We start from the raw sequence: 24,495 nt of genomic DNA on the forward strand, positions 1-24,495 counted from the left end.
GTAGGATGCCTTTAATTGGCCTTTCTTATTATAAGATTCTATATTTCTAAAAGAAGTCTTTTTAGGAAAAGTTTTGGTAAGATATTTTTGTGGATTTCATTTCAGGTGCCCTAATGCATGAGTTATCAAATGATGGTGCTCGTAGACAATTTGAATTTTATTTGGAAGAAATGATCCTCCCTCTCATGGTAGCTAGTGCCCAGAGTGGGGAACGGGAATGTCATATAGTGGTGCTTACAGATGATGATGTGGTTGATTGGGATGAAGAATATCCACCACAGATGGGAGAAGAATATTCACAAAGTAAGTATTCTGGCATGTTTTCTTTCTCCTGAATCATCACAAATTATTTCTTGTGTGTGTAAAGAAAGAGCTCTTCTCATAGACCAGCAAACTATAGCCTGGGGGTCAATCCAACCCATCACCTATTTTTATAAATTAAGTTTTGTGTATTGCCTATGGCTGCTTTCATGCTACAGTGGCAGAGTTGAGTAGTTGCAGCAGAAACTGCATGGCTCGCAATGCCCAAAGTATGTCCCTGTGCAGAAGAATATGCCCCACCCATGCCATACACACATAGTTAGTTATTTGTTGACTCTCTGGAACTTGATAGATTTTTTTTCTTTGTATTTAAAAGCATTCAGGAGAACTAGTTCCTTTATAAAAATAGCTTTTTAAAAAATGAGTTTTTGTTTTTATATACATTTAGAAGCTTTAACTCATTGATTTTGAGGATAACTTGAAGTTCTAAGGTACCCTTTTTAAAAATATCATATATGTTCATCAAGGATACAGTGACCCTTCATAAGCCTTTGTACTATAGTTCTTTTGGGTATTTCTGACCAAAATGGCCTGTCTTGAGCAACAATCACTAACATTTTTTCTTATTTTTTTGTTATTTTTCTTGATGAGCCCAATATTAGTATTTTTGACCAGTTTAATAAATAAGGAAGAATTGAAAGAATGACTCAAGGAATTGAATAAAATAGCCTAGCATCTTCTTCTGTACTATATAGTCTGTTGTCTTGGTAAGGATTAGGGTTTAATATAGAAAGTACCAAAACATTTTGTCTCTGATTTTTCCATTTTACATATGCTTTTCTAAAATCAAAACAAAGCAGACTCCAGATGGCATTCTTTTTTACTTCTAAAGGAGATTTTTGAAAGATTATTTTAACACAAGTTATGGTAGCACTTTTCAGAGTTTGCACTGAGGTATTTCTTTTGCATGATGTACTTAAATGAGTGTTGTGATTCCTTTGTGGATAGCTGTCGTAATAGACGTTTCTGTTGCTATTTCCTCAGTTCTAGGCTCTTTGCTGACAATGTTTTTCTATAATATGTGGAATAAAAAGTTGAACAAACCCCAAGAAAAATGAAAGGTTGTCAAAAATAAAAGAGGTATACTAAATTATTTTCTGTTAAGGAAAAGGAATGAACAAGCTTATAACTTATATTTTACTTTTCAAAAGATTTGACCCCAAGAAAGTACAGCCAACCATAGAACATAGAAATGATATGATGGTGACAAAGGAATTATAATAAACCTGCTGTTTTCTTTTCCATTGTTGAACTTTTCACTTCAATATTTTTTTATTTTCTTGTTTTTTATCTTAAAGCTTAAAAGGCCTGAAAACATTTTTACTTAGTTGTCTAAATATGTATTATTTTGTATCAAGATGATCCAATATAAAGAAGATTCATTTGAGGAGCTAGAGATAGCCTTTTGGCCTGATTTTTCCACATGTGACTTTATGACATATATTGTCTTTTCTAAGATCTAAAATAATCTTTTTCTTAAAATACCAGTAAATCTTAAGGATGTAGTAATAATCACAAATTTACCCCATGAGTAGAGTTTATATACGTATTTTCCTTTTATTGGCTCTTAAACCAGCATGTTTGGTTTGTGAGTGTGTTTTTCTTTTTTTGAAAAAACCTTTGCAGTTCACCTTTTAAGGGAGATAACTCAACCTGAAAGAGAGAAGGCGAGGAATGTCCATCAGTCTAACTCCCTGAAGTTCTCAGCACATTTGGAAGACTCAACATGTTGTCAGTGGAATGTCTGTCCTTTGCAAAGCCAGTTTGCTCTAAACAGACTAACCTGGGCAGAACTTGCTCGAATCTGCCATTTTTAACATCAGTATTAAATGGGGCTGTTCGCCTGAATGGAAAACAGTTTGTGGGGAGGGTCTTTGCCTTTTGGGAAATTATTAATAGTTGCTCAATCCATGAAATGTAAAATGTATCTGTTTTGTACTCTTTGACAAGGCAGTTTTTCCCCCTCTAGACTAGGCCTTGTAGACTTCTTAGCAAAGTCCTTTACTTTGCTTGATAATGATGCGATATTGATATCTTCTTTGGATTATCTTATTTAAAACTTGGGGCAGATCCCATTCCAATAAATGTGTAGGTGATGTATCTTTCAGAAGGAGATTCTTCCTGTGGATTGGGTTTTCTGATTGGTTGTCAAAGCTTTTCTTGTTTCCACTTAAGTAGACATTTGCTTCTACATTAACTATACTGAATACTGCCCTGTCATGTTGGCTAGTCATCCTTTGGCATTACTGCATCCATTATTTGGGCTTTTAGAACTGTTAGGCCCCTTTGATGAGCAAGATAAATTTAAGTTCATCTCTAAATCCTTTAATTTTAATACAATAACATTTTTGTCTTTTTGTTTCTAGTTATTTATAGCACAAAATTATATAGATTTTTCAAGTATATTGAAAACAGAGATGTGGCCAAGTCAGTTTTGAAGGAGAGGGGTCTTAAGAAGATTAGATTGGGAATAGAAGGTAAGACATTTTCATTATTTTCTATTAATTTTCTTTTGAAAACAAAAAGGTTAAAAACAATTGGATCTTATTTAGAATACAGTTGGAATACTTTGAGAAAAACTCTGACAAATGATTAGCACATGCTTATGCAGTAGACCTATAAATAACAAAAATAAACTGCACTTAGAAGACAGATAAAAGGCCATTAGAAATTGTTATTCCATAAGATTCTCTAGTGATAGAGATATGTATTTGTCTTTTTCTGCCCTAGTTTGCCCTAATTCATTTTTGACAAAGCCCATGTGGTGTGTGTAGACATGAATATATGTACATTCCCATAGGATTGGCAGGACTCTTTGCATAGTTGTGGTCATTGAAGCTCAATAGAATTAAAAATTACTTCCTGAAAATTCATGTAACAGCAGCACTACTAATAGCTTACTTAGGTCTTAAAGTATAATAATAGCTTATTTTCAAGGTAAAAACAAATTATGAAATTTCTTTCATCTTATGTAAATGCATAGAGTTTTAGATAGCTTACTTTATGAATTAAAAGAATTTTTCTGCAATGTTTTATCAGATGCCTCTTTTATTTTAAAATACGCTTAAGAAGAACAAAGTGTCTTAATTGATATAGCATGACATGTAAAGAGTAAAGGCTCTGGAGCCAGATTACTTATGTTCAAATCCTGTGACTTAATAGCTGTGTGACCTTGGCCAAGGCACTTAAAAATTCTGTGCCTCAGTTTCTTTCCTCTAAAATGAGAGCATTAATGAGTACTTTATAAGGTTTTCGTAAGGATAGAATGAATTAATACGTGAAAAACACTTAAAACACTGCCTAGTACATAGTAAATTCGCAGTATATGTTTGTGATGGTGATAATGAAGATAATAGTGTTGATCATTGACCTACCTGGTTGAACTGCTGGAGAATAGTAATGGGCTGCTGAGATACATAGGAAGAATAACCAGAAACAGGATTTTTGTGTGGGAAGGGCCAGAGACTTTGGGCTTAAAAAGCAGTGGAATTGCTGATATATGAAGCATTGGTCTAGTGCCCTAGTCCATTACTTTGTAAACAGTGAGATTTAGCTACTTGGTCTTAGAGCTAGAGAGAAGGCACTGGGAGCTACTTTAGATTGGGAGGACAGGGAAGGCCTCTGAGGAGAAGACACTGAAGGGGAGGCCTGGTGACAAAAATGGCTCTAGAAGGAGAAAATAGCAAGTGCAAAAGTGTTGAGGTAGTAATGAGCTTACTATATTTGTGGTACAGAAAACATACATATGTCTGGTATAATAAATGAGGAGGAGATTTGAAGAGATATAGTTGGTCTGAGAATTAGTAGAAGAGATAAAGTAGGATCAGAAGATGCAGGGTCTTATAGGCCATGGTAAGGAGTATACTGACCAAGTGTCTTAAGGTAAGTCCCTCAGCCTTTCTGAGCATCAGTTTCCTTTATCTTGGTAGTGAGTATAATACTCTGTATATCTTAGAGGATAGTTGTGATAATCAAATATTATTTACTAGAAATTCCTTCTTTCCCACTCTACTTCCTCTTTCTTTTCATGGCAACTATTATTCATCCTTCAAATCCTCTGAAACCTTCTTGGAACTTCTGTGAAATTGTTCCTAAGAATAGTTTGCTATAATATACTCGGTTCAGTCATAGACTGTGAGCTCCTTGAGAGAAGTCAAGTTGCATATTGTATACCTAACATGTGGCCTCGTTCCTAGGTATAGGTGGTTCTCAAATAGTAAATAAAAGATTTATGGAAAAGCTATATGTAAATTAGTTACTGAAGGTGAGGACTTCTTTCTCTGTCACAGGGAGAAAATAGCAGTGCTCTAAAGCATTGAGCCATAACTCTTAAATGAATTTTCATATAATTGTAAGGACCTAGTAACAAGTACTATTTACTATTAACCTCATATAAAATTCATTTAAAATAGTACAGTATATGTGTGTGTATATATTATGTAACATATATATCTGTGTATATATATATCTGATATATATGATATTTCACTCCTTAATATTTTAATATGCAGCTCTAAAAAATATTTTAACATACCCTACAAAATTAAGAATACTTTATTTGAATCAATCCACATTAAAATTTCTCAGTAGTCTCCCCAAATTTCCTTTTAGCTGTTTTCTCTAAACCAAGATTCAGTCTAGGACCACATCTTATAACTAACTGCTTGTTTTGTCAAATTTCTCAATCTAGAGTAGTTATTTATGATATTGTCCTATTGAAGAGTCTGGGCCAGTTGTCTTGTAGAAGGTCCCACTTCTGGATTTGCCCTATTATTTCCTTGGTGTGTCCTTCAGTTTAGTAATTTCTGTGAACTGTAAGTTAGATTAAAGGCTTAGTCCGTGTATTAGTCCTTTTTCTCACTGCTATAAAGAACTATCTGAAAGTGGGTCATTTATGAAGAAAAGAGGTTTATTTGATGCACACTTCTGCAGGCTTACCAGGAAGCATGACTGGGAGGCCTCAGGAAACTTACAATCATGGCAGAAGGCGAAAAGGAAGCAAGGACCTTCTTCACATGGTGGCAGGAGAGAGTGAAGAGGGAACTGCCACATACTTTTAAACCATCAGATCTCATGAGAACTCACTATCACAAGAACAGCAGGGTGGAAACTGCTGCCATGGTTCAAACACCTCCCACTAGGCCCTTCTCCTGACACGTTGGGATTACAATTTGTAATGAGATTTGGGTGGGAACACAGAGCCAAACCTATCTGTGGGTGACAACCTGATCTCTCTATTATAAGATTAAGCTGTTCCTTTGTGCGGTATTTTGACACTAAGAATGTTCAGCTCCCTGCTAATCATTACCTAAAGGTTTTAAATACTAGTTGATAATTTTTGCCTGAATTTGTAATTTCATTAAAGATTGCAAAATGATAATTTTCTAATTTATCATTCCTTTTACATTTATCAGCTGGTATTTTGTAAAACAGAGCTTTCCTCTACCTAATGGGGTTATTTGGTTAGCTATCACTGTCTCTGTTTTTAAAGAGAAAGAAGCTAAAGCTTAAAAGGTTAAATACTTATTGAAGTTTTTTTGGGAATAAATAGCAGAGCCAGGTCTTGAATCCAAGTCTCTGTGATTTGAGTCTGTGAGTGGTTTTGAAATATTATTTTAAGTGGAAATTTTTAAAATTTAAAATTTTAAATTATTTGCCTGTGTACTACAATCTGTGATATTGGGCTTGACTTTGGCAGGACGGTAACTAACCAGGCTCTTCTATTCTTTTTTTCAATAACTGCTTCTATGTACTGAAGCACTCTTTCCTTTCTCAACTAATATGTACACCAATAACCGTATTTTCTCATCAAGTCTATTACTTTTTCCTCTTGAAAAAATAAGTAGAATAGTCATAACCCCGGCAGAAGTGTTGAGACTTTCTTGGGATGAAAGAAAAAAAATGAGATTTCCAAGGTAGCCATTTTGTTACTATCCTCCCCCACCATTGCTGTGCCCCGGCCATACCAATCCCAAGTCCCTTAAAAGTAGTTTATTAGAATATTAAATGTGTTGACTTTTATGGGAGCTAGATTGGGTTGGTGTACAAGAGACATGAGGAGGACCAGAGAGAACTTGGATGTGTGAGAAAAGATGATGAAATATAAGGCCGGAAGTATTCAAAAAATAATTTTAGTTCTGTGGTCCCATATTCATATTGAGAGACTGCTATAGTCAGGCCTCTTCTACTTAATTTTAAGCAGGCTTTTTGGGTTTATTGGTGTTGTTAAACACAAACGTGTCATGGGAAAGCACAAATAATTCTTACCTAAATCATTCTTCACACCACAATTCCACCAAAAGGCACGTCTTTGGAGTTTTTCCATTTTGTTTCACTTATCCTTTAATGGAACAGCATCTCTCAACCTCCTAGGGCTGGGTTCTTAAGGCAGTTTAGGACTACTGCTACCCCATCTAGCAGACCATATTGGATGTGGCCTTACTCCCATCATTAGTCCTTGTTCTGAACTCAGTGGAAAGCTCTCTTCTATCAGAGTAATTGGCCGAGACTTAGAAAAGAACCAGAAGTTTAAGATTACAAACTCTAAAATAATTGTGGAATTACAGTTCCCATAGAATACAGGAAATGCGAGACTAAGTAATGAAGTCTTTAATTGGATTGGATTGTGAATTATTCTACCCTCCACATCCTGGGCAGGAATGGCAAGACAGTAGGACTGGCTCTTATCCCTGAAAGTTCACCTATATACAGAACCTCTGATTTCCCAATTCCATGTTTCTGGAACTGCATACAAAATTTTGTTCTCTGCAAGATTTAAACAAACTAAGCTTAAAAAAATCTGAGCTTCTCTTTTAATAAAGAGTATAATTTACTCTTATTAAAGAGTAGAATCTACTCATGGCTGTCCTCCATTTGACCATAATCTGTCTTCTAATGTTACCTCCAGCTGTTTCCCAGTACACTTTTTGTTCCAGTCATACATGTGTTAGGGTCTTCTAAACCATCTTCTGTGTTCCTGCCTCTGTAGCTTACCTGATGCCATTCTCTCCTTAGAATGATACTCTCTCTGCCTACCTTGCGCTCCCCTTGTTCTTGCCCATCCCAGTCTTGCTCATCCATTAAGATTAAGGAAGGCCTTCAAGAAGCTTTTTCTATTTTAGTCCATTGGAATCTCATTCATCTTCTGAATTCTTTACGCTTCCACTATTGCTCTAACACTTTATCTTATGTACATATATTTTGTTTGGAATATTCTTTGACTTTATGAACAATTTAATCACTCTCAGCAGACCGTAAACACCTTTAAGGTAGCACTCTGGCATTACAATTCTGTGATGCAGTAACTGCTAAACCCTTAACTGTTGACTGAATAGGTTGGTAAATCTGCAAGTCAGGGGCAGGCTCTATCTATCTATCTATCTGTCTATCTATCTATCTATCTATCATCTATCTATCTTATCTATCAGAAGGAGTCTCGCTCTGTCACCAGGCTGGAATGCAGTGGTGCAACCTCGGCTCTCTGCAGCCTCTGCCTCCTGGGTTCAAGTGATTCTCCTGCCTCAGCCTCCTGAGTAGCTGGGACTACAGGCGCACGCCACCACACCCAGCTAATTTTTATATTTTTAGTAGAGACGGGGTTCACCATGTTGGCCAGGATGGACTCGATCTCTTGACTTCATGATCCGCCTGCCTTGGCCTCCCAAAGAGCTTTTACTTTATTTTTAAAGGAAAAAATGTTCTGAGTAAGATGGATATTGGAAGAGGTTATTACTTGTAACTGGCATGTCCTGGTAGTTCATTCACTCTTTGCTCAAATATTTGCTTAGCACCTGCCGTCTATCAGGTACTGTGCTAGGCACTGAGGATACACCAACAAAGACACTGTCTTTGCCATATAGGAACTCATTATTTAGGTCAGAGAGTCAGACATACAAAAAGGTAATTACAGTTGGGTTCTGTTATGTATTGTTAACATATGGGAGTGCTATGGAACATAAGAAGTGAATGATTAACTGTGTGGAGAATCTTAATGTTTTTGCCAGGGATAAAAGAAGGTGGAGTTCAGGGGTAAGGAGGCTGAGAGAGAACAGGCAGCAGAACAATTTGTGTAAAAGCATGTTTCAGGAAAGCTTAATATGGCAGGTGTATTTAAGAACTCTAGAGTTAGAGTGTAGTATGATAATAGATGACAGTAAGTAGATTGGAACCAGGTTGTAAAAAAGCCTTGTATAATATTCTAAAGAGTACAGACCTTCCCATTAAGCATGAGGAAACCATTGGTAGTTTTTAAGCAAGGATTGTAATATGATTACATTTGTCTAGAGTGGTGATTTTGTGTGGAGGACAGAATACAAGGAGATGGGAATTCTAAAGTCTTTCTAATAGTCCAGGAGGAATCAAGGACAAGGGAATGGAGATGGAGACCTTTCTGATGTCTGGTGCTGCCTTCAGAGGCAATTGACCAAAAGTATGAAATAAAGACATTCTACAGATTTTTAGATTTTTAGCTTTGTTCACCCGCTGCACCTATCTCACCCCCACCACATACACACATACTCCACACATGGCTATTTGTACTAGCTACCAATGATGCCTACATGCATTCCCTTATGCAATAATCGGTAATTGATCCCCTACTATGTGAGACCATTCTGTTTTTTCTAACTATGGTCTAACTTTGGCCTATGGGCCAAAATCAGCTCCTTGCCTGTTTTTTATAAAGTTTTATTGAAACATACACATGTGGCTGGGCACAGTGGCTCACGCCTGTAATTCCAGCACTTTGCGAAGCCGAGGATCACTGGAGGTCTGGAGTTTGAGATCAGCCTGGCCAACATGGTGAAACCCCATCTCTACCAACAATACAAAAATTAGCTGTGGTGTGGTGGCAGGCGCCTGTAATCCCAGCTACTCTAGAGGCTGTGGCAGGAGAATCTCTTGAACCTGGAAGACAGAAGTTGCAGTGAGCCAAGATAGCACCACTGCATTCCAGCCTGGGTGACAGAGACTCCATCTCCAAAAAAAGAAAAACATATACATGCTCATTTATATACATATTCTCTGTGGCTGATTTCACTTTACAGTGGCAGAGTGAAGTAGTTCTAGTAGAAGCCATGTGGCCTACAAGCCTGAAGTATTTACTCTGGCCCTTTACAGAAAATGTTTGCCAATCCCTGGTCCAAACTAGTTAATTCTTACTAGAAGAAAGAAGGGAAGGTGTCTGTAATAGTTTCTTAAGGACAGTTTATCTTTGGAGAAATAGCCTTACTAGTAAATAATTTTTTGTTTTTTTGTTTTTTTTTCAAATCTAGGGTTGTCCTTCCTTTTAAGTGACTATGTTCCAAAAGAGGAAGGTAATATTAGGTATTATTAATCAGGGAACGCTGCTTTGGAAATGTGACTGTAAATTGAATGCTTGGTTTTTGGGAGTAGTAATGTTAAAAATGATATGGGAGGTTAAAATGTTGGCCTTGCTGATCTAGATGCAGAAGTATCAAGAACCACCTGGAGAGCTGTACAGCTTTTTCTTTTAATGAAAAAGGGAAGAAAAAAGTCAGAGCAATATAAAGATGAGATGTAGGTTTAAGGAAACTAGAAGGCTAATGTGTGGCATAATTTGCAGGCCTGTAGGCCAGGTAATCCTGTGACAAGAATATAAGGATACATAGCTAGAGGCCAGCGCGGTGGCTCGCACCTGTAATCCCAACACTTTGGGAGGCCGAGGTGGATCACTTGAGGTCAGGAGTTCGAGACCAGCCTGGGCAACATGGTGAAACTTCCTCTCTACTAAAAATACAAAAATTAGCTGGGCATGGTGGTACATGCCTGTAATCCCCGCTACTCTGGAGGCTGAGGCAGGACAATTGCTTGAACCCGGGAGGCAGAGGTTGCAGTAAGCCAAGATTGCACCATGGCACTCCAGCCTGGGTGATAAAGTGAGACTCCATGTCAAAAAAAAAAAAAAAGATACATAGCTAGAGACCAAGATCTGCTCCATACTATTGTACTGAGGACTCATCTCCAACATACTCCTACTTTAAGAATTTTTTTTTTTGATGGTGGGTATATTGAGTAATTGAAAGAATGATAGATTTTGTGAATTACATCAGTAGGGTTTTCATCTCTGGCTCATGAACTGATGAGTAGGTGGATGGAATATTGTTTTCACTTCTTTGTTTTAATTTGTTTCTTTAGGATCTATAGCACAAAAGCTTTCTAAGGCAAAATTGGGTGAAAGGTCTGTGTGTGTTTCCTCGGTTTTTAAAATCTTTCTTTCTTTCAGGTTATCCTACCTACAAAGAAAAAGTAAAGAAAAGGCCTGGAGGCCGCCCAGAAGTGATCTACAACTATGTCCAAAGGCCCTTTATTCGAATGTCCTGGGAGAAGGAAGAAGGAAAGAGTCGGCATGTAGACTTTCAGTGTGTAAAGAGTAAATCTATCACCAATCTTGCAGCAGCTGCAGCAGACATTCCCCAGGACCAGCTGGTGGTCATGCACCCAACTCCGCAAGTGGATGAGCTGGATATTCTCCCTATCCATCCCCCTTCTGGCAACAGTGACCTCGATCCTGATGCACAGAATCCAATGCTGTGATGCTGATTTTCCTTGAAACCATAGCATGCTACTCTTCACAGTGACGTTGTACTCTCCTCATTCTGCACTGCAAGGCCACTGTTCTTCATTGTGAGATGCACATAACAATGTTTAGGATATTGCAGTGTAGGCTTTTTTAAAGACCAAAGGTAGCTGAATGGTTTTTTAAAAAATGAGTACAACTCTAGCATTTTGAAGTTCCAGTTATATAAATGTATTTGTTTACCAGTAGGTTTGTGAAATTGGTTCTTTGTATGGGGGACGGTCCTTTTTCACACATCTAGGTCTTTTCAAAAGTGGTGGAAATTGGCAGCTGGGGTACTTTCAGTTTGGATTGATAGCCATCACACCCCAGATAAAATGAAGAGTATTCTATAGTTGCACTTTATAAATGGTGGTTAAATGGAAATGTTCAAGCCATTTTATAGTTGTGATACACAATATAATTTAAGTGCTTCTGTCAAAGTATTCCTCCAGTAAAAATTGTGTAGTTTGCTGCCCGTGATGAGCAAAAAGTATTTATCTTGGGTTTATCTGAATGATCAGGATGAGATTTAATGCCCGTATCTTACCAGTGCAGTTATCTCCAGGGCCGGTTCACCCTTTAGAGTGAGTCACATGCAGGGAGTGTGAAAGTCAGAGGTGGTTTATTATCCAGTCTGCCTTACCCTTAATCTGTTCACAGATATTTATTTACTAATGCTTTTTTTTTCTTAAGAGTTATGGGATAGGAAAATGAAGTGTTTGCTCTTCATTTACTAAATGATTGTAAACTTGAGTTTTTCATCAAAATAAAATTCCATTGTTTTAATGTTTCTGACCAAATTTATAACCACGTTGACTAGATTTTTAGTCTCATAATTTCCCATCCCCCTGGTATAAGTATTATTAGAAATAGTAGCTCAAGGAACTTTAACTTATTATATGTGTGATGAGGCATTTAAATTCCCTACTAATTATAAAATATACTATAAATCAAAACAATATTAGAGCTGAAAAGAGTATTTTCTAGTCCAACTTGATATGAAGGGCAAAATGACTTTACTCGTTCATATAGTCACCCTAAGTTTCAGAGCCAGTTTCTCATACTAGTTCAGTGCTTTTTCCATGATACCATGCTACTTTGCTTAGCAAATTATTTATGCAAATGTTATTCTAAATATTCTGTGGTCCAATTCAAGAAGGAATCAAATATTTAGGTGCCTTAGGACTGGGGTCACTTACTATATAACTGAAGTAGTATTAGAAAGGTGCAGCATTAGAAAAGCCAATGTGTTAAATATAATCTTGAATTTGTAATTTCAGAGGATTCGATGTTTGCGTGTAAGCAGTAACATCTTTGCTCTCACATAAATTAAAATTGCAACAATTTAGAAATGAACTATTTTAACAACACAGCTAAGCTAGTAGCATGGGGAAATTATGCAAGCCCAGAATTGCTATGAAGGCCAGAAAAGCACCACAAATTTTACTGGCATAGATCATCCTTGAACATCCACTGTAGAAACTCATAATCCAGCCCTGCAACACATAGGATTTTTTTTTTTCTAATTATTTGAAGTGTGAACAGTATTTATAGAACAAGGGAAACATTTATTAAAAATATTTAACTGTCTAGTACGTTATACTTTAACCCATATTTATAGTAAAGGATTCTTACAAGGAAGAATAAACGGCTTTATGATACAATTAGTATAAGAAATATCCACATGGGGGACTTCTTTGTAGTGTAAAAACACCATACATCTGAAATGACCATTTGCATATAAAAGCTACCAATGATGCTTCTGTGCACAATGATTAAAAAATTCAACACAAACAGAATCCAAAATATACAATTAATGCAAGCTATCCACAGCTAGCCCAATAATCAATGATGAGGAAACACTGGAGCAGGCTTAGTTCCACTTTGTCTGAAGTTACACATAGTAAGATTGACTTGTATCAATGGCTCTGAGATGGCTTTTATGAAGTCAGTACATAAAAGCTATTCTCTCCTTATCCAGTAAGCTTCACAGACTGTAAAACTCCACCAGTAATGCACTTTGATACTATAGCTGTTGCCAAAGCAACATGTAGGGTTTACAGTGGCCATGGCAAGTCACTAAAGTCAACAGGGCCACCCAGTCCAGCATCTGCTTCCAAGAGGCTCATGATGACAGCCATTGCTGCCTCATCATTACTGGGACTACTTGATCCTTGGTCGTTGTCAATCATGTCTATACCTATGTGGGGGTTCTCACCTGTGGGAGGAGATAAAGACAGGTCAGTGATTTTTTTTTTTTAAAGCGGATTAAGTAAGCAATTCCTAAGCACACTTTTAATAAGAAAGTTACATTTAATGGTAGGGTGAGAGGCTGCTTTTTGGGCTGCATGGCTATCTTTTTTTATATTGCTGTTTTTCAGAGGAAAGAACCAATTTTAAAAAAATACATAAGACATAAGTGGGGTTAAGCTGTGAAGAGACACAGCTCTAAGGAATCAAATGATCATTTTAGAAATAAGTAAAAAGTGCTTAAAATTTAATCTTAAAAATATTTGAGTTGAGCTTATTTTAATATTCTGATATAACCAGTTAAGAGGAGTTACAAAAAGAAAGGCAAATAGGAAGGGAGAGTTTAGGGGAAAAAAACAGATCTAGAAAGACAAGTAGAGAAAAAGATGGATGTGATGGGAAAAGCAAACTCTTTTCACTTAATGACTTTTAGTACCTTCTGATATGCTTACTAATCACCCTTCTAGGCATTATCTCTGAACCTTCATTAGCCGCCTCTCTGAAGAGATTATGCCCCACATGGGAGAAAGCCTATGTCTAGGTAGTTGTAGCCTCCTCTTGAGTTCCAGGCACAAATTTGGACCTCCACCAAAACCCAAACACTGAAGTCAACTTTTTAGAGAGTTAAACAAATTTTAAACTTTTATTCTGTTCCTATCAAATTTATCTAGGATTAGCTTGTTTCATACAGTTCAGTTCTTAAAACTATGTCAGATGTTTTGCAAGCTCATTGAAATGGAAATGAATAATAATGCCACTTACCAAGAATAGAAGAACTATCAGAATATGGATAACCTGGGTTCTCCTGAGCCTGGCCTGATAGTAGGCCACTGGAAGGAATGTCTGGAGTCCCTCCATTTAAAATCTACAAACAAAAAGAGGGAAGTGTGAAGTTTGAATCAGTATTATGAGCAATGCCAAAAGGAAAATGAAGCATGTTGGAAATGCATGGGGTGGGGTGGGGAGAAGCTTCAAATGGCTTCAGTTTTCTGTTGGATGATTTCAAACAAGGAACTGTTAGACATGGTCATAGTAAGAAAAAAACCTCTCCCCCAAACTGTTCTTTTCTCTTCATTTTAGTGAGCCCACAGAGGCAACTTAGAGGCTGAATAAAATCCCAAGAGCATTCAACTGCCTGGAATCATGATGCCTACATATTTCTTTAGGACCAATGCCTAAATTTCAATGAGCCCAGCTAGGTATTTCCCCTATAAGGGAATAAAACATAGTGACAGATATTTCTGAAGAAGAAATAAGTGGAGTTAACAAACTGTGAAGAGACACAGCTCTAAGGAGTCAAATGAACAAAACACTTAAAAGTAAATCTCTTATACTACAGGTGCCAACTTCAGTAACCTATGGTTTAAATTCTTAAGACAGGCCACTGGGGAGGATTATTACTGCTACTCAGTAGGAGAATTCTAATTCTGTCTCAAAATCTCCCCCACTCACCCCAGCTGCCTTCCCCTGGCTGAGTATCAAAGAAGAGCATTATTTGAGACCTATCTGGATATACATGAGGAAACAGTTTGGTAGCTACTGCTTTCAGGAGCAGCAGGGATTTCAGGCCTTGCCAGTAGGTGGCATTATAACTTACTTTATTTCCACAGCAATGTTTTGGTCTAGGGACCCTTTTACACTCTTAAAAAAATTATTGAGGACTCCAAAGAACTTTAGCTTATGTAGGCTGTATTTATCAATATTTACTGTATTTGAAATTAAAACTAATAGATTTCTTAAATGTAAGAAACCCACTATATGTCAACATAAATAATGAATAGTATTTTAATGAAAAATAACTACTTTCCAAAAAATAACAAAAAATTATCAAGAAGGGTATTATTTTACATTTTTGCAAATCTAATGTGTGGCTTAATAATTTTCAACTGGATTCTCATATATGTTTTTCCATTCAGTCTATTTAGATACGTCTTGTGATTCAAGTATATGAAGGAAATCCGACCTCCCACAGATAAGTAGTTGGAAAAGGGAGGCATATTTTAATAGACTTTTCAAATAATTGTATTCTTTTTTGATACCACTTCAAAACTTGACACGTAGAAGTTTCTTAAAGGTGAGTTGCAAAGTGGAATCTGAAACCGTATCAATGAATTTTTTTGTACTCTTTTATATCTTTGCACTTAGGATAGATCTTTTACCCTTACATGATTTTGAAATATCTTGCATCGTTTAGTTAGAAAATATTGGTTCATTGAATTATGCATATCTTCTATATGTTGACACATTTCATTATACAGCATCAAAATACCACCATTGTTAATACTTCCTATCTCATCAACAACATTTTTTAAGTTTTAGGAATATCTCAAGGTCAAAGTAGCAGATACAAGTTTTCTAAAAATTCCAATTTTTGCTTGAAAGCTCACATTTTATCATTGGCAACAAACGTTGTCATTTTCCTTGAAGTGATAGGTTCACTTCGTTCATTTCCAAAAAAATGTATTCTAAATACACAAAACTGAATGACCACATACAATAAAAATGGTGTCCAATGAAAACAGCAGCTAGTTCAACTCACAACTTAATCACACAAGTAGTTTTTGAGACAAACATCATACTTTGGTATGCAGCACAAGTTCTTTGTGTGTACTTCTCATTTTGTCACAGAGCATTAAAAAGATATGTACTTGAGAATTTTATAAAAGTAATGATGGACATTTTCCCTCCCTCCTTCCCTCCTTGACAGGGTCTCACTCTGGTTGCCCAGGCTGGAGTACAGTGGCACAATCTCAGCTCACTGCAGCCTCAACCTCCCAGGCTCAGGTGATTCTCCCACCTCAGTCCCCCGAGTAGCTGGGATTACAGGTACACCACCACACCTGGATAATTTTTTGTATTTTTTAGTAGAGATGGGATTTCTCTATGTTGCCCAGACTTGCCTCAAACCGTTGGACTCAGTTTGCCTGCCTCAGCTTCCCAGAGTGCTGAGATTACAGGGGTGAATTGCTGCACCTAGCCACGATGGACAATCTTAAATGAAACTGGCTTTAAACTTTTTTTTTTTTTTTTTTTTTTTTTAATCGCAAGTGTGTGGTGGTGAAGAATACAGTGACTACTAGTATAGTTTGGTGCCACTTGTCTGATTTTGGTAAAATGCCAGCAGTTTTACCCAACAGTGCTTTTAGCATGAATAGTGCACATTATCAATACAGTGAAAAAATTAATGTCTTAACATTATTAAGAAAATAGCTTTAACGTTGCAGACCCTTAAAAGGATCTTGTGCCCCCTCTTTCTGGAAAAAGACTGCAGGTGACATTTGTAGAAGTGCTGCTTTATCTGAATTTTCCTTAGTGCTTCTGGATGTCTGTACTCTCCTGGGACCTACAGAGGCTCACTTAGGCTTCCTTTTTAGCTTGATCCTGACTGAAACAACTGCAGGCAAAATGGTTCATTTTTGGACCTTCCAAATTTGAAAGTGACTGGAAAGGGCTGGATACGGTGCACCATTTAATACTGCTGTCAGTTTTAACTGTCTTGTTTAAGCTGCTTTTCTTGTAAGTTCTGCTGCCCAGGATTCATCTCATGAGAACACATCCAAATTTCTTCTCGCAGATTCATTTTATAATCCATTCTTCCCAAAGAAAAGGAAGAAGTTTCATAAGTGCCTCAAAAATAGCTGGAGCTTTATGATGCAGAGCACAGCTTTTGATTGCTGGTAGTTGTTGATGTGAAAAGAATTGGAAGTCATGAGCCCAGGATTGTAGTTTCGGGCCATACTTATAAAACGAACACTGAGGAGCCTGGATCTTGTCACTATAATGTTGTGAAGGTGAGATGAGACAATGTATATGAAAGTTCTTTGAGTAATATTTAAGCCTATACTGGACTGATAACCTTTACAAAACCAAGTAGTAGAATCCCTGGTAATACCAGGAGTCAAGTAAAGTACCTAAAAGTTAACTTGAGAAGCAGAGACTGGAAGACCACCCTAAGAAGATGGTGGATCCAATATGCAGGAAGGACCTGGAGGTGTAACAGAAGGACAACTAAGAAGACGGCTGGCAAGCAGTGCCTGTGTTAGGGGCAGGGGGACGAGGGGCACGGGATGCCAAACCCAGACTTCACCTGTCAATGGGTATTGTGAGCCAAGCACTTCCACATATATTATCTCATAATAGGACCTCATGTGCAAAGATGCTGGCTACCCTAACCAGTATTCGCTCCATTATAAAGAAAACTAGGGCTTGAAAGTTGTACATGTTCATATAACTAGCACATGGCAAGGCCAAGCTTCGAACCCAGGTCTTTCTTACTTTGTAGTCTTACCCATTAATTTGTTGACTTTCAACCTTTTTGAGGGGAGCAAAACCCTTTTTCAAATAGAAATGTTTGCAGAAGATTCCTATATAAAAAAGAAGTATTGCTGCCCTTGCAGAAGCAGGATTTCTGCCCTTACCTTCTCTCCTTAGCAACTACCCCCACGCCCATCCCACCTGGTAACACCACAGCTCTTGGTAACCTGAACAAACCTCCGGGGAGCTCAGTTTTGAAAATCCTTGCCCTGCTTTTGATGGTTTGTGCCCTAGGAGTCCTGCCTATGGAAATTCCTAATATTCTCTCTCTGTATGTGTTTTAGGAGATGGGGAGGGAAGCCATTGTGTCCAAAATGCTGGCCTTTAAATTGTCCTAAGCTCTACTGACATCAGGCGGTATAAACAGATTTATGATTTACGATTAACGTGGGCCTAGGTTTATAAGTTCTCCGGCAAAGATGAAAACAAATGACTGGTTCCTAAACCTATTTATAGTGTAGTCTTACAGAAAGCTCTTCATGAGGGCTGGTGATTGATCCACTGCTTGGATCCAATGCTGTCACACCACAGGAACCTCCAGGCAGCAGATCCCCAAGTATTCTGCAGCTATAAGGCATGGCTTGATTTCCAAAGCAGTGCTGGTGGCATTGCTGTTTCCATTGCCTGCCCTAGACGCTAATATTTTCTCCCTTGAAAACTCCTGGCAGATAATGAGAAACTTTTCTATGTGAGGTACTCAATAATCTTTCCCTCATGGGAACTCTGAATTTGCTCCCTCAATTAACTGAACTGACAGTTCCCCATTCCTTATTCTTTCTCCCTTCTTCCACTCACATGGAAGAAAGCCTCTGAGGATGCCAGCAAGCCTCCCTAGCCCTACCAGTATGCTTTATATCCAGCCTCACACAGATGGATTTACTTCAAGGAGGAAGTAGTCCAACTTGTCTCAGCAGTCACAGTTGCAATTCCATACTCCCACCCCCAACATTTCAAATCTTGGGCAAGAGGCTCTCTAGCTTAGGCTAAGAGTCATCAGTCTTACCTTCTTGCCTCCTGGAGAAGAGGCATCAGGGGGAGGCGTACTCGTGATGTTCAGTGGGCTGGAGCCACAGCTAGAAGGTGATGACCCTCTTATCCTGTCAGAAAAGAGAATTACACTGCCTTTTCTTTTTTCAGTGGAGTGTGTGTGTTTTGTTAAGGGGTAAAGGTGAGAAAGGGGATGAAGATCTAGATTAGGGTTTGGCAAGCTTTTTCTGTAAGGCCCAGATAGTAGGCTCTCTAGGCCATACAGTGTCTGTCACAAAAGGTCAACTCTGCCTCTGCAGCTTGAAAGCAGCCACAGTCATGAATCGGTGTGGCTGTGTTCCAGTAAAACTTAATTTACAAAAAGAGGTGACAAGCTGGATTTGTTCTGCAGGCACCGAATGCAGTCCCTAGAGTCAAGCATCTCACTGACAAAGCCCTTGGATTGGAGTTTGCATTCAGTTGGTGAATTTCAAGTAAGTGGCCAGTTTTATTTCCTCACAGAATCCAGGTGAATTGGAGGAGGCCTTCGAAGATCAACCTGCATTTTTGATCCACAGCAAAAAATTTATCCCCTTCTCCACAAACACTGTTTAGCTAGCGAATACTCTCAGGACATGGAGGGCACCAGGCTCTAAAAGGTAGCCTAGGAGTAGTGATAGTAAGAGCAGTCTTCGAAGGCAGTGGTTGATGAAAAATGGGTCCAGGACTTTCTTATCTAGCATATCTCTCAGAAGATTTATAGAAGGGAAGACTTAGAACTGTAAATCCATCTACACACTTGTCAGGCTGAAGGACCTCAGGAAAGAATCCATCACTTGGGATTGCAGCTAGAGTTAAGGGAGAGTGTGATGGCAGTTGTGTAACCACAGGGCTCTCAGCTCCTACATGGGTGAATGCAGCTTTTGGGTGACCCAGAGACCACTCCTCCACTGCCCAGAAGTCCTTTGGTTCTTGTATTGCCTCGTTCTCTAGATTTGAGAGTGAACAAGTTTTCTTTCTGGATTATAAGCTTCTTAACGGCAGTTTACAACTACGTATCATGTATTCTCAGCATGCACAAATAGCTGCTAATTGCTTACAGAAAAATTGCTGAGTGTCCCCTACCTTTCCCTACTTACGTCTATGAAACCACTATTTCCCCAGGTTTCTCATCTTGGAATTGCTGTTTCATCATTCCTGATTTCATCTTCAAACGCTAGACCTTAGATTACTGATTTCTCTTTTGGCAGTGTCATCTCTGTCGGATAAGGCCTCATTCCTGGGTTATCAAACATGCCCACCTTCATCTCTCCCTATTCCAATGCAACTTCCACAAAGCGTAACACAAGACTTTGGATGCTTGTTCAGCATCCTACAACAAATGGGGTCTTACAGGTTTCTTCCAGTCCAAACTGCATAGTATCATTTCTTGGGTTTCTTAATCTCCCATCATAGCTTTGTGTCTCCTTCCTACACAAAGCCTGCCCAGTTAGGTAGCTTGTTTCTTGACCCTGAATTTGCCACTCACATGCCCACTCAAGAATATCCCTGACTTTTCTAGAGGGAACATCCACTCTCATTGCAAACCCTGGCTAAGGCCAAGTTCAGATCTTTCCTCCTTCGCTTGCTTTGGCCCATGCACTCTCCCTTTTTCCTGTTATCATAAAGAAAATAGACTTCTAAAAGATTTTAAAATTCTTGAGGTCAAGGACTGTTTGATACTGTTCTTGGATGGTCTCAAGCAAAGTATAGCGTATGCAAATGCAAAGTACAGGGTTTGAAGCTGATTACACTGCACACTACCCTCATATCTCCTTCCTGATGCAGAGGTCACACCCACTAACCCTATGGGGTTGGAAGAGAGCTGTGTTACCTATGGGGATAACAGCCCCTTTATGGGCCAATTGGAAAACAGGCCAGCCTCTAATTCTCCTGACAGAATCCAGTCCAGTGGCAGCAGTTTTTTCTTCCTTTTCTTATTATGTTACATTAAGTTGCGTTCTGAAGAATCTGGTTACCACTTTCTCTATTCCCCAAATTTGGACAGACTTATGATAACTGCGTCCCTCTCAATGACTGCTCTTAAAGACAGATTTAATTAATTTTTAAGCACTCACTATATGTCAGGCTATGTTCCTGGAGCTTTCCTGAGTGCCCTCACAATCCTAACACAATTCTTGGGAAATAGTGCTTTCTTTTTATGGTTTAAGTCAACAGACAGCAAGAGGTTAAGTAAGTCTCAGCAGAGCCAGGTAGAGAGACAGGCCCAGGACTCACACGCAGGTGGACTGTTCCTAAGCTCCTTCTCTTTCATATGGAAAGGAAGTCTCTCCCAAGACAACTAGTAATAACTAGCTGATCTGCTTGGTCTCTAGTACTAATCCTGGGCAGCTCTTTGATTGAAAAAAAAAAAATGAATGTTCTGTTAAGGTCCAGATCACTCTGATAGTTCACAGCTCTACTCCTGCATTCCTGTAAAGTAAAGGTACATCTGTCCGCACTGGGAAGCTCCCTGAGCCGTAAGAAAGTCTCCTCAATAATTCTCTTTAGCTCTGGGCTGTTTTGGTTTAGGATCTTTATTTAAGGCAGGATTTCTTTGTTGGGTGGGGAGCGGGGAACTGTCCTATTTACTATAGGATGTTTAACAAGCAGCATCTCTGGTCTCTATTCACAGGATGTTTAAGTAGCAACCTCCCACCCAGTTGTGAAGACCAAAAATGTCTCCTGACATTGCAAAATATCCCCTGGGGGAAAAAAATTCCCTGGGTTGAGAACCACTGGTTTAACAGAGGAACTAGAAGGTTTTACTTGCCTGTGGATTTCCATGATTTCCTCAGCAATCATTCGGCCTATTTTTCCTGCCCCAGCCCGGGTTCCCCCTGGAATCCCTGGAACAGTGGGGTGGGTCCTCTTTGGGCCACCTACAACAAAGGAATCTGAGAGTAGGAAAGGGGAAAACTGAGGAAGAAATACTATTATGTATTAAAGTAAAACGAGTTTATCCCATGATCCACCTGCAGTTCACCATCAGAGTTGTGCCTTGAGGGACTTTAGGGCTACAGCTTGTCAGGAAAAGGCATTCCAGCAGGGAAAGGCTCGTTTCCTTCTAGGATCTGAGGCTAGTTTTTTCCCTTCATGCAGCATCTAATTCCCTTCATGCACTGAAAAAAACATTTATTGAAGACCACTGTATGTGCCAGGGTTACAGAGACAAGTCCCTGCCCTCAAGGAGCTCACAGTTTAACAGGGAAACCAACAGGATGAACACAATGGCTAAAGCAAAATGTCGTTAAGTTTGACAGGCAAGCACAAGGCAACCAACTCATCTGGGGCCAGGTGCAGCTTCTGGAACAAGTTCACCCTGAGCTGAGTCTTGAGAGATGAGTATGAATTAGCTTGGCAGAGAGGTAAGGAGGCGAAAGCATTCCAGGCACAGCAACCAACACGTGCAGGAGCACTGAGGCAGATTAAAACTTGGGAGACTCCTCCAAGGAATTCATCATGAATGCTGATGAGAGCATGATAGATGAAACTGGGGCAGCAGGTACCAATCCGATCATGAGGAGCCTCTTGGATGCCGTACTAACGAATTTGGACAGTTCCCACAAGCGAATGAGGAGTACCAAAGGACGATACACAGAAAAGGCACAAATGAGATCTGGGTTATTAGAAAGTCCACGGCAAGGTGAATGAACTACAATGGAGGATGGGGTGGGGAGAGTGGGACTAGAGTTGCAAAGTGATTTGCAGTGATCCAGGCAGCAGATGAGGAGGGTGAAATAGCAACAGTGGTGATGAAGTTTAAGAGATAGAAGGTTCAGGACTCCGTGTTTGGATATACTGGAGGAGAGACAGCAGCCAGGTTTCTGGCTTAACCAATCAGGTGGGGGAGTGCAGAAAATCAGCTTGGGATATTCTGAATTTCAGGTGCCTCTGGGAATCCAGGTGGTTCTGTCTATGAGGCATTTGGAGAGACAGATCTGGAGCTTGGGAGAGAGACTGGGGCTGGAGATGTGGATGTGGGAGTCATCGATGGAGATGACTGATGGAGTCATTGATGGGGGCTGCAGCCATGCATGTGGGGATGGTCCCAGGAAGGATGAGTCCAGTGTGGACAGCAGGGACAGGGCCAAGGCTGAGCCTGAGAAGGGAGCCCACTGGGTATGGTACACACCCCAGTGCCGAAAGACACCTGCCTGCCAACCACAGGAGCCAGTGACAGTCACCAAAGAGCACTTCACCTCATGGCCACTAGGCAACACAGGAGGAAAGCACAAGGGGAGTACGAAGTTTGCAAGCTCAAGGGCTTCCAGGGGCTGGCAGCTTTGGGAAGTGCATCAGTGAGCTCCTAGTATTCTGGCTCAACAGAAAGTGACATGACAGTGTCCTCGGCATTCATGGGGAAATCCGCACATCATCCCCTCTAGACCTCCCTTGTTCCACGGAATATGAATGGAGGGGACCCTGAATACTTTAGGGGAGGATATTTGACCACAAGCAGCTTCTCACGGGCAAGTCCCAGGGCCCCAGCAGCACATAGTTACCTTCTCCAGAGGGCAGCATGCTGTCCATGCTGTGGGGGGATGCTGTGAGCTGTGGGAAGGTTGGGTCCCCGCCTTCCAGGACGTTGGCTCTGTGAACATCCCAGCAATAAGGAAACGTGAGTCAGGCCTGCTCAGAACTGTGAACCTTTCAACTTGGCCAAGGTGTCCGGTGTCCACTCTGGACCTGGACAGGCCAGAAAATGAAGTGTGTGTCTGAGTGGGAGAACAGGTCTCACTGTTTGCATCCTGGCCTTTGGCCCCACTGCCTGCCTGGGCCTGCCTAATATGTGTGGGACACAGTTCAGCAGAGGTGGTGGCTGCAGTAACCACTGGCAGCACTACAGCACCTCCTCCTGCCAGCCTGCAGTGCACCTAGCCCTGGCCCTTCACGCAGCTCTAACGATAGGTGGGGTTTGGGACACTATGGGGAAGGAAGAGTAGAGAGCAGGCCTGGCCGAAGAGAGGCTCCTTCACCTCCCTCTGCTCCTCTAGCAGGTAGCAGCCTTTTGAGATGGCATTCCAGCTGCCAGTGCTTGGACCCCCGCCTGATATATCCTCAGCCAAGGCCAGTGTGAGCTAGTGCCTGTATGAGCCTTTCATAGATCGTCAACCCCTTCCTCCACAGCAGCACAAGTGGATGCCTAGAGTGCAGGGCCTGTGCAATTCAAAGGTTAGCTGCTTTATCTGGAAGGAAATGTTGCTGTTTCCTGGAGCAGTTTCATAAGCCAGGGCCTGCACGGTACAAGTACTGAAGCTTGTCCTTTGTTAACAATCCTTTCTAGCTTCTGCCAGTCCTGAGGCTTCACAGGTATTAGCAAGATGGCATTAAAGGATGTGATACTGGATGTTGCCTGCACCCCATTTTCTAGATAAGGAGCCCTAGGCATCTCTTTGAAGCAAGGGGAGCTTCAGATATAGGAAAAGTACTTACAAAACAACAGTGTTAGTTGAGACAATATATTCTACTTCCTTGGTCCAAGGGTTCATGAAACTGAACCATCGACTCCGTAGTGTGATAAAAGAACCATCTTTGATTTTAAATTTATAGCAATTAGTTGTAATTTTTTCTCTCGTCTGTAAAACTGAAAATGTAAAGAAAACATGAACATTGTTGTTTTCTCAGATGAAAGTATTAAACAGGACATCCAATACAAAATAGTAAAGGTACCTGAGCAATGACATCGCTCTTTAGTAAGCCAAGGAAACCCCAGTGGTCAACACTCAGGAAACAGGTTGTTTCTGAGGGTCTAACTCAGAGCCTTTCAATTCATTTGTGAAGCTGTCACAATTTTCCATAGTCTGTAAAATTGAGGCTCTAGGGAATTACTGACTGCATGTTATATATCTAACTGGAATCAGCTCTAACATGACCACCAGCAGATGAGAAGGCACTGTCCAAAATGTCATGCTTTATCCCAATCACAAAGCCCGAGGGCAATACAGAACTTATTTCTAAGAACATCCAAATCGACAGAGGCCACTCACCTATTCAACCTCATTCTTTCATATAATAAACATGTA

General features: G+C 39.7%; 2 protein-coding genes across 23 annotated transcripts in view; one reads left to right on the forward strand and one right to left on the reverse strand.

Annotated features, from left to right (window-relative positions):
- BTBD10 (BTB domain containing 10) overlaps window positions 1-11,686 on the forward strand; it is a 72,002-nt gene extending 60,316 nt beyond the window's left edge. For all 7 annotated transcript variants that reach the window (XM_050758846.1, XM_050758842.1, XM_050758847.1 and 4 more), the window contains 3 exons: window positions 106-303; window positions 2,688-2,798; window positions 10,565-11,686. In XM_050758846.1, coding sequence (XP_050614803.1) covers window positions 106-303; window positions 2,688-2,798; window positions 10,565-10,875 — 620 coding nt within the window. In that variant the 3' untranslated portion in view covers window positions 10,876-11,686. The remainder of the gene's footprint in view (window positions 1-105; window positions 304-2,687; window positions 2,799-10,564) is intronic.
- Window positions 11,687-12,447: 761 nt separating this feature from the next.
- BMAL1 (basic helix-loop-helix ARNT like 1) overlaps window positions 12,448-24,495 on the reverse strand; it is a 110,210-nt gene continuing 98,162 nt past the window's right edge. For 10 of the 16 annotated variants that reach the window (XM_050758825.1, XM_050758827.1, XM_050758821.1 and 7 more), the window contains 6 exons: window positions 23,906-24,056; window positions 22,975-23,063; window positions 21,243-21,366; window positions 18,468-18,561; window positions 13,913-14,015; window positions 12,448-13,118 (listed from right to left, as the gene is read on the reverse strand). In XM_050758825.1, coding sequence (XP_050614782.1) covers window positions 12,958-13,118; window positions 13,913-14,015; window positions 18,468-18,561; window positions 21,243-21,366; window positions 22,975-23,063; window positions 23,906-24,056 — 722 coding nt within the window. In that variant the 3' untranslated portion in view covers window positions 12,448-12,957. The remainder of the gene's footprint in view (window positions 13,119-13,912; window positions 14,016-18,467; window positions 18,562-21,242; window positions 21,367-22,974; window positions 23,064-23,905; window positions 24,057-24,495) is intronic. The other 6 variants (XM_050758832.1, XM_050758831.1, XM_050758829.1 and 3 more) reach the window with 1 other exon arrangement.

This window comes from Macaca thibetana, chromosome 14 (genome assembly GCF_024542745.1).
Source record: "Macaca thibetana thibetana isolate TM-01 chromosome 14, ASM2454274v1, whole genome shotgun sequence".
Lineage (NCBI taxonomy): Eukaryota > Metazoa > Chordata > Mammalia > Primates > Cercopithecidae > Macaca > Macaca thibetana.